Source organism: Carlito syrichta, unplaced genomic scaffold, assembly GCF_000164805.1.
Source record: "Carlito syrichta isolate Samal-C Ts95f unplaced genomic scaffold, Tarsius_syrichta-2.0.1 Scaffold310650, whole genome shotgun sequence".
In the NCBI taxonomy this organism is placed as follows: Eukaryota; Metazoa; Chordata; class Mammalia; order Primates; family Tarsiidae; genus Carlito; species Carlito syrichta.
In genome coordinates, this window is record NW_007254746.1 from 642,373 (window position 1) to 653,584 (window position 11,212).

Genomic DNA, 11,212 nt, shown 5'->3' on the forward strand with positions numbered 1-11,212 from the left:
CAGTGTTCTGGTGCCTAAAACAGTGCCTGGTACATAGGACAAATTCAATAAATATTTGTTAAATCATTAAATAATAGGTTTTAATTTTAAATAAGAATGAATAAAATACCCACTCTTTTCCATCCAAAAATTACTTTAGAAAAGCACTGAACACAGAGCAAGTCTACCAGAATTTAAAGAGAACCATTTGGTTTCATATTTTATTTTATTTTATTTTTTATTTATTAAGACAAGGTTTTGCTATTTTATTGGTTGATCAATTGACTGACTGATTGGGACAAGGTCTCACTACATTGCTCAGACTGGTCTCAAACTCCTGGGCCCAAGCAACCCTCCCGCCTTAGTCTTCCAACATGTTGAGGTTACACATGTATACCACCACTCCCAGCCTGATTAAAAGAGGAATGTTCACATCCCACCATGTTTCTGTTTGTTTCACCTGCATTAATAATATTCCAGCCAGAAAGCTGTGTGACTAAACAATAAATATTAAATTAAGGCCTGGCTGACCTTCAAGCTTACATGACCTGTATTTCCTCCAAGGCCTCTGCCCAGGATCTTTCTGTGAATATTCCCAGGCTTCTGCCATCCCCAGGAGTATTCCATGTGGCAAAACTCTATTCCCCCACCTATACTCCAACATATACAAACAGATGCAAAGAGACAGGTTGCCAAAGACACAGGGAAAAGCACACATATACAGAGGTGTATATACACACAGAGAAATAGGCCTCGCACATACATATACTCAGGCACACAGACACAGGAACATTCACAAAGACAAGTATACATACACATACTTTCACAGAGCCACGCATGTATACATACTCACAGTATCCCCCTCAGAGATGAGCACAAACACAGAGGCTACATGCAAAAGTACCCCACACACAGACAGGGGCACAATCCCAAATCAACAGGGGCATATCCCCACAGAGAGCGTGTCCCCTCACAAACCAACAATATCTCTCCAAAAGAAAAATAGGCACTTTTTCCAAAGGCATCTACCTCCCACATATAGACATGCACACATTTTCCTACCAGACTAATGTATTTACTTTACACACACACACACACACACACACACACACACACACACACACACACACACACACACCCCCCTTCTTTAAAAATAAATAAATAAAGTTTAGGACTGCTTCACTGGATTCTACAGGAACTGGACAAAAGAAGTAAACAGTAGAAATAGAATGTAGGATTGGATCCCTATAATATCACTTACTGATGTTGTGACTTAAGGCAAGAGTCTCAACCACTCTGACTCATTTATTTTTTTAGAGAAAACCTCTACTTATCTTTAGGATTCCTGTACAAAATAAATACTAGTTTCCTTCTATTTGCAACTCAAATTCTTAATAGTCATATAAATTAAATAATGTATTTGTTTTCACATTATCCTTTTTAGGCAGTCTTTCATTTCAGAATGTGATAAAATAGAATAATAAAAGAAGATCACCTCTAATGAACTCTTGCTGTATTCCAGGCACTGTTCTCGGCACTCTAGTCACATAATTTCATTTAATCCTCACAACAACCCTACCAGTTAGAACCTAAAATTACACAACTAGCAAGAAGTAGATTGGAACCCAGGTTTCTAAATACTGCCTCTTAACCACAAAATAAAAGTACCTATTATCAATTATATTAATGAATGCAATGACTATTTCAAAGCAAAAAAATTATTAATTCCCAAAAATAAAAAACTTAAAATTCCAGTTGTTTCTTTGTGAGAAACTGACCAATATTCAAAGTTTAAATGCAATACTCAAAATAATTAAATTCTTATTACACTAAATTTCTCACTGGTATTTCCCTCCCAGAGATTTTGAAAGCAGTTTTCAGGTTTCATTCACTCTGATGATACTGAGGATAAAATTGAAAATTTTAATTTCCATATAATTTAAGAAAGGTATAATCACTTGGCTCTTCCAAATCTCATCTCTACATTAAGATTACTCTATCCTTGAAAGTAAAACTCTTCCTATATGCCTTATCATCAAACACGGTAGAATTCAGATAATGGGTCCCTCAAAAATATTTGTTAATAAAATACTCAATATATAAAAGCTATACAGACATGGTGATTTGGGCCTATAGTTCCAGCTACTGAGGAGTGTGAAGCAGGAGAATGGCTTGGGTCCAAGAGTTTGAGGCCAGCCTGATCAACATGGTAAGACTCCATCTCTAAAACAGTTAGGAAAAAAAAAAGCTATAAACATAAAAGGTCTTGACTTAACAAGTAGTTAATTCAGGAAGAAAAAAGGTAAATTAATGTTGTAAAACTGCTCAAGTCTCTTGAGCAAACAGCTTACTGAGACTCCTTGTTTTTTTACAGAGAAATTTAAAAGACACTTATTTAATAATGGAACACATGTAATTTGTAGTTTAAAAAAAAAAAAGTTAAGGAGCAGAATTGCTGCCAAGGCCTTGTAATACTCAAAATCAATACTAAATACAAAGAAAAGACAGTCTACTGACCTTTTAAAAACTGTTCAACGATTTTTATTTATTTAACAAACAAGATTAAGATGTAAGAAATTTTAAAGTACTAAATTACACTAGGCTAAAACATCTAAATGATAAAATAACAGAAAGGGACATGATTTACCATCATCCTTTCACTTCTTTTTTTTTTTTGAGTTGGAGTCTCACTCTGTCGCCCAGACTGGAGTGCAGTGGCCGCTCCCAGCCACCGCAGCCTCTAACTGCTGGGCTCCGGCGATCCTTCCGCCTCAGCCTTCCGAGTAGCCGGAATTACAGGCATGCTCTACCATGCCCGGCTGATTTTTTGATTTATTGTAGAGATGAGGTCTCGCTGCCCAGGCGGGTCTTGAACCCGCGGGCTCAGGCAATCCACTCACCTCAGCCTCCCAAAGGCGCGGGATTACAGGCTGAGCCACCGAGCCCAGCTCCTTTCACTTCTTAATGTAAGAATTTCTTCTGGTTAAGAAGAATGCATGACTATGTATTCAGATCTATATACATTTAAACACTATGATGTATCATCACATTTTAAGAGGCAACTGGTCTTGCTATTATTTTCTTTAACAAGTCTTAAAATAACCATCCTTTTAAAAAAAAGATTTTTGACAGACACCTCATTAGCTAGGCTTTAGTCAACAACCATTTACAGCAGATTACTAATTTACAACCTAGGGGATATTTACAAAACTTCTACAGTAACAAATTTGATGTGCACTGTTTTGACTTTTTTTAAAGGGCTATACTGGACAACGGACAAATGTAATGAGCTCCTAGCTAACATTATCCAAACTAAACTTTATGGAACAGAATTTGGGCACCTGAATGTCCTTTTCTCCTAACAGGGCAACTCTAAAACTCCTTGGCCCTATCTCTATATAGACTGCCCTTTGCCAATCTCCTCAGTAGGCTGGGTGGCTATCTATCCAGGCATGTGTAAGCATGCTGTTAAGAATAACATCCTCGGCAGGGCAGAGTGGTTTACACCTATAATCCTGGCACTTTGGGAGGCCGAAGTGAGAGGATTGCCTGAGCCCACGGGTTCAAGACAAGCCTGGGCAGCTTGGCAAGAACTCATCTCTACAATAAAACAAAAAATTAGCCAGGCGTGGTGGTGCATGCCTGTAGTTCCGGCTACTTGGAAGGCTGAGGCAGAAGGATCACCTGAGCCCAGCAGGTTGAGGATGTGGTGGCTGTGAGTGTGCCACTGCACTCCAGCCTGGTGACACAGTGAGACTCCAACTCAAAAGAATATCATACTCTGTAACAAAAAATTCATGTTAAAAGGACATGGAAGCACATTTCCTTTGCTCCTCTTGATGAGCACACACAGTTAAACGTTATAATGAAGGTAAAACTACGGGCAAATAATTAGTAATTGCAAAAGTGATCATTGATAAAGTCTACCAACCTGTAACATTGTAAAATAGAGATGTGGAAGCTTTTTTTAATTGAAAATCCTAAGGAAAGAAGTCAAAGACCTTTACAGCAAAAATTACAAAACACTGCTCAAAGAAGACAAAGACGACACAAACAGATGGAAAAATATCCCATGCTCAAGGATTAGAAGAATGAATTGTTAAGATGTCCATGTACCCAAGGCAATCTACAGATTTAACACAATGCCCATTAAATTACTAGCATTCTTCTCAGACCTGGGAACAACAACACATGAATTCATATGGAAACATAAACGACCATGAATAGTCAAAACAATGCTCAGCAAAAAAAAAAAAAAGAAAAAGAAACAGCAGGAGGCATCACACTCCCAGACTTTAAGCTTTATTAAAAAGTTACAATAAGCCGGGCTCGGTGGCTCAGCCTGTAATCCCGCACCTTTGGGAGGCTGAGGTGAGTGGACTGCCCGAGCCCGCGGGTTCGAGACCTGCCTGGGCAGCAGACCTCATCTCTACAATAAATCAAAAAAATCAGACGGCGTGTAGCACATGCCTGTAACTCCGGCTACTAGGAAGGCTGAGGCGGAAGGATCGCTGGAGCCCAGCAGGCAAGACTGCACTACAGTCTGGGCGACAGAGTGAGACTCCAACTCAAAAAAAACAAAAAAACAAAACAACAACAAAAAAAGTTACAATAATCAAAACAGCCTGGTATTGATACAAAATAGGCATATAGACCAATGGAACAAAATAGATTCCAGAAGCAAAACCTCAATTTCTCAACCAACTCGTCTTCGACAAAGCCTCCAATATCAACCACTGGGGAGAGGAGAACCTATTTAGTAAATGGTGCTGGGAAAGCTGGCTGACCACATGCAGAAGATTAAAACAAGACCCCTACCTATTACTATACACAAAAATCAACTCTATATGGATTAAAGACCTAAACGACAAACCTCAAGCTATAAGAACCTTAGAAAATGCAGAAGGCACCCTTATGGAAATCGGAAATGGTAGCCAATTCCTGAACAAAACACCAAGTGCCCATGCCATAAGAGATAAGATAGACAAGTGGGACCTCATCAAACTGACAAGTTTCTGCAAAGCAAAAGAAACTATCAAGAGAGCAGGGAGACAGCCCACAGAATGGGAAAAATATATTTGCCAACTGTATAGGTCTAACATCTAGGATCTACAGAGAACTCAAATATGTTGAAAGGAAAAAAACAAACAGTCCCATTAAAAAGTGGGCAAAAGATATGAATAGGCATTTCTCAAAAGAAGACATAAGAGCAGCCAACAGATACATGAATAAATGCTCAGCCTCACTAGTCATCAAAGAAATGCAAATTAAAACCACATTGAGGTAGCACCTAACTCCAGTCAGGATGGCCATCATGAATAACTCAAAAAACAACAGATGCCGGAGAGGATGCAGCGCAGAGAGAACACTTCTACACTGTTGGTGGGAGTGTAAACTAGTACAGCCTCTGTAGAAAACAGTCTGGCAATTCCTAAAAGATCTAAAAATCAGCCTTCCATACAACCCCACAATCTCCCTACTGGGAATACACCCAGAGAAACTCTATGAAAAAGATACCTGCACATGTATGTTTACTGCAGCATTATCTACAATAGCAAAAACATGGAACAAACCACGCTGCCCATCAAAAGAAGATTGGATTTTAAAACATGTGGTACATATACATGATGGAATATTACACAGCCATAAAGAAGAACAAAATCATGAACTTCACAGCAACTTGGATGGACTTAGAGGCTATAATACTGAGTGATCAATCACAGAAACAAAGAACCAAGTATCACATGTTCTCACTCATAAATGGACCTTGAACAACTGTAGTAATACTATAAGAAAGGGATTGGCAGAAGTGAGAAACTGCCAGTGGGGGGGGCACACCTCATCAACAAGGGTACCTGCATAACGAACATTTGTATACCTAAACCTGAATTGTAACCCACATATTTAAAATTAAAAATTAAAAAAAAAAGAAAATCATCTGCAACCCCCACACACAAAGGAAAATCAAGACAAAATAATTTAATTAAAAAGCCAAAAATTACAACATTTCTGTGCTACAATTTCAGAAAGTAAATAGAGAGGGAAATATATTGACATTAAAAGGATGGCAAAAATAGTTCAAGACACTGAGAGAAATGAAGGGGACAGTCAGTCAAAGAAAGGCCAATATTTAAGCTATTTATATTTATATTTATCTGAGGTGTATGAATCTGAAGTAGTAATTAATTTTTTGCTATGTCCTTTCAAAGGAGCTAAGTTCATGTCACTCCCCTGCCCCAAAACCTTTACTAGCTGTACCTGTCAGGTGTTCAAAGTCTTCCATAAAACAGGTTCCAAATCATCTCCTATTATTGCTTTACCTTACATTTACCAACAAACTGAATATTTTGCTAATTTCTAAACATACCCATTTTGCAACCTCAGTGTCTTTAGTGAAACCAGTTATTTCGTCCGTGCTATCCTCCCTTCCACGTATGTCTGACACATTCCTACTCACTGTCACCATCATGCATGCTGCTGAAGGAACAGGATACTTCCAACAGTCCTTTATTTACCATTCTGCTTCCTAACAAATGGGCAGAACTCTAAACATCATCAAACTATGGCCTTGTTAGGACCATACCAAGTGGTCTATATCAAAGTTAGAAATGCTGAGGATGGTTCTTGGTGTTATTCCTCAACCCACATTCACTGTTCACTTTCTCCTTTAATTTTGGTTGTTATATGCATCCACTCCACCAAATGGATTCAAGTGGCACCCATTTCCCTTTCTTCTTTTAATCCCCTTCCCAGCTTAACACAATGATCAATAAAGTGAATGTCAAGCAAATACCTGTTAAATAAAGATTTTTCCAAAAACTAACTCTTTCATGAAAGACTTGGGTCAGTTACTTTTGATTTCATACATATACTCTAGACAACCAATTTACTTTAAAGGGATGTAATATTTCATGACAAAATGAAGTGACTATATTCCTCAAAAAAAAAACAAGCTGTAAACAATAAAAGACTGTAGTCCTCATGTCTAAGAAAATTCTAAACCTCCTATGAGGTTTATCTTTAAAACTATTACTTGCCTCTGGATATTATGTCATTACTCCCATATGCAGCAATCGGTGTCTATAAAAATTTCCAAAGGACCTATTTGGGCCACATTTGACAATGCTGTTTTATACTATAAGGAACATTAGACTAGAAGTTAGCAGATCTATGTTTGTGCTCTGACTCTACAAGTTACAATCACAGAAGTTTCTATTTCTTCATCTGCAAAATGAGGGGTTTTGAAAGTATATGCTATTTCCAAATTGATGAGGGGTTTTGAGAAGACTGATTGTTTTCAAACTGTTTTCCTTGGACTCCTGAGATACACAGCCTGGGTTCGGGGATGTGAGGTCAAATAGGCCTCCTCCTCTACTTTCCAACCTCACGACCCCCTATAGCAGGCATGTCCAATCTATGGCCTGCAGACCAATGCGGCCTCACAAAATCTTTTAACATCATGTTAAAACAAATATTTCTAACAAGCACCTTGAGAAGTCTTATTATGTATATATACTAACTATATAATTTATGTGCAGCCCAAGGTAATTCCTCTTTACTTAAAGGCAAAAGGTTGAACACCCTTGCCCTACAGTTTAGTTTCATCTATTCACATGAACACCCTAAACACTGAAAATAATTTTGAATAAAATTTCTAATATAAGTATGCAAAAAGGTACCTTTCTCTTTTAAAATCATAAACCAGCTATAAACAAAGAGAATTTTCATCTCAGCACTACGTAATCTTGTTTACAATGTAGCTTGTATTATTAATTAAACTTATAAAAGAAAAAAAATTAAGTTGAAAGAGCAAATTATGTAATGAATAAACTGCAAAATTAATAGTAACATGATATGTAGGGGAAAATATGCTCCTAAAGTAATCTCTCTAAGAAACAAACCAGATATTGTACAAATGAAATCAAAGGCAGAAATACTAGGCCTGCTCAAAGTTAAGTGAATGTGCCAAAGTCAAGACTAAACTCAAAAGGACTTGGCTCTTAGGAATAAGTTTTAGCCATCTCTGCAGTATAAGCACATAAGACATTTTTACTTAAATGCCATCTTTAAGGTTTACAGTCAAATAAAATATAAAAAATAGTCAAAAATACTTCATCAACAAGGGTACCTGCACAATGAACATCTGTATACCGAACCCTGAATTGTACCCTAGATATTTAAATTTTAAAATTAAAAAAAATAAAAAAGAATATATCTTCTACAAAATTTAACATGAGCCGGGCTCGGTGGTGCAGCCTGTAATCCCGTGCCTTTGGGAGGCTGAGGTGAGTGGATTGCCTGAGCCCGTAGGTTTGAGACCCGCCTGGGCAACTTGGCGAGACCTCATCTCTACAATAAATCAAAATGAGCCGGGTATGGTAGCGCGCACCTGTAGTTCCAGCTACTTGGGCGGCTGAGGCGGAAGGATCGTGGAGCCCAGCAGGTTGAAGCTGCGGTGGCCGGGAGCGGCCACTGCACTCCAGTCTGGGCGACAGAGTAAGACTCCAACTCAAAAAAAAAAAAAAAAAAATTTAACATGAATGGCAGTGTAGAAAAGTGACTCAAAATTTAGAATATATTCACATTTATGACAGGGCAAAATTTAAAAGATTCCCAATGCACTAATATATTGACTATCTAAAAACAATTTCTTCCTGTAAAAATACTTGTAGCAATTGCTACGAGGTAAAAATGCTGATTTAACAACTTATATTCTAAAAATCAGAGTAGAGACCGTTAATAACACACTGCCATTTTAAATCACAGATTCGAAACTGCAAAGGTCTATTAAAAATCCCTCAGAATACTTTATAAAATGATAAAACTCACCATCTGTTCAAACTTCTGAAAGAACTCTAGCTGTGGAAGTATTTTTTTCCAGACATGAAATTTGCTTGTCATTTCAATTTCTAATCATTCTAATTTCATTAATACTATAGACAACAAATACTAACTTATTAATGCCAGCCTCATCAAGCAAGAGTATATTATATATTATATATGAGAAGGAAAAGCTATGCAGAGGCAAGGAGATGACAGTAAAAAGAAAAAAGAGTAAATAATAGTGAAGTAATGGTGAAATCTGAAATAATTTAGGCTGGCTCAAACTTGTGGTAAGTTTTAAAATTTATGTAACTTTAAACCTATTTTCCTGTAAGAATAAAATTATAAACGATTCCTAGGTTAGTCCACAAAAGAAAAGGATCTTCAACCAAGAAGTGATAAAATCAGAGTTTTGTAAACTCCAGGGCTTTTAAAAATATCTACTATAAAATGTGAAATATTCAAATATCCATAATAAAAATTCTGATTATATGACTGAGCATTTTAAACTCAGATGAAAATGAAAACTCACCATGTTGCTTCTGCTTTGGGTTATACATTTTCCACCACCGAAAAATGATAAATCCATCTTGAATTCTAAATAAGACAGATTTAAAAATGAGAACTTAAGTAACAATTTGCTTAACTCATTTCTTAGTAATTATAAAAGGTAGGCAATTGACAATGAATAAGGAAACAAAATTCTCAAAAGGACACTGGCATACACAAACACATATCTTTTTGAGAACACAGAGTTATAAAGTGTATTTCATCATCTTCCACTTAAAAAAGGAAAAGAGACTATGCATAGTTCTTAATCAGATTCTTTTTTAAATTTATTTTTTAATTGGCAAATAAAATTGTATATATGTATCATATACAATATGTTGCTTTAAAATATTAGATTATTCCAATTAGGTAAAATGTAATTCTAGATTACATTTAACAGGAAAATGGTGTACTAACAGAGAAATACTTTCCTTTTTAAATGGTATTTTTTAAATATAAAAATTATGTAAATAAGCCAATTCTAGAAGAGGGGATGTTAGCACACTCGGGGGAAACTTTTAAAGATATTCCTTCATTTCTACAAATGATCTACTACTTCATGTTCAAAAAGGATGAACTTATACTCTACTTTTATTTTTTACTTTTGATTTAGAAAGAATTTTCAACTGGTGCAGAAGTAGTCTCCTGCAGCTGTTGTTGGTGATGGTCTCTTTTGGTAGAGACAGGGTCTCACTATGTTGTCCAGGCTAGTCAAGTGAGCCTCCGGCTTTGGCCTCCCAAATGCTGGGATTACAGGTGTGAGCCACTGTGTCCAGCATCTACCACAGTTTTAAGTGAAGAATGAGTGCTGACAAACCCTAGTACCTCTCAACTAACTAAAAACTTTTGAATTCTAAGTCATAAATTTTAAGAAAATCACAAAACTAGAGTATGCTTCCCTTTCAATGCTTACTGAAGAGGGAATACCTCAAATATATTACATTCAGATTGTGTTTCCTATTAGAGTTGCTAATGAATGCTAAACAATTCCATAAACTTAGTATCTCTGGTAAGCAGTAAATGGATGAAAGTTATCAACATCTTTGAACACTGGTGTACAAAACAAATGACCACCATAAACGTTCAGGTAATTTAATGGCTCACATTTTCATCTAGAAATGAAATGAGATCATTCATTTCTACAAAATACTATTTGATTAACTTTTTACCAGTCCAAATCTTAGCTAAAATAATCCATTGATAAAAGCATTTTAAACTATCAATTCATAGAGTATAATTTACTGAGAAAACAATTTTTTATTTATGGCTTTATTTGAAGAAGCAAGTTATATTAAATGTCATAATCAGAACATTTTTATAATATTTTTAAAGTATATTTAAGATGATTCTTTTTTGTTATTTGTTACCTAATAGACATGTCTTCTGTAATGTAATAAATTTCACGAACCATGACTTTTCCAGAAAGAACAGAGAAAGAGAAGGAACCTGTTGCAGGAAGAATACAACACAATTAATGTAATTGTTTTAATAAATAGTAGAGAGAGTCCTTAAAGCTTAAAACAATCTATTCAATTTATTCAATAATTCCTTATATCCTTACAGCCTTACTAATTTTCCATCATTCTTTCCCCAATTTAACAAAAAGTGCCATATGTATTATCACTATGAACTGAGTTGCTAAATAACCAAATGAGGACATTAATTTAAGTAGTTGCTTCATATGGATAATTCCCTTAACTGTGCTCTGCCATTTAGTTAACCCAAAGCAGTGACTAATTCACCACTTTCTCCATTATTTTGGGTGACTTCAGAAACCAGCCATTGCCTCAAAATAATGAAAGACTGGATTGCCTGAGCCCGCGGGTTCGAGACCCGCCTGGGCAGCGAGACCTCATCTCTA

General features: G+C 36.2%; 1 protein-coding gene across 1 annotated transcript in view; it reads right to left on the reverse strand.

Annotated features, from left to right (window-relative positions):
* KIAA1109 (KIAA1109 ortholog) overlaps positions 1–11,212 on the reverse strand; it is a 219,682-nt gene that overhangs the window by 202,870 nt on the left and 5,600 nt on the right. The window contains exons 3-4 of the mRNA XM_021717738.1: positions 10,719–10,797; positions 9,335–9,399 (exon numbers count right to left, since the gene is read on the reverse strand). Of these exons, the coding sequence (XP_021573413.1) occupies positions 9,335–9,399; positions 10,719–10,797 (144 nt within the window). The remainder of the gene's footprint in view (positions 1–9,334; positions 9,400–10,718; positions 10,798–11,212) is intronic.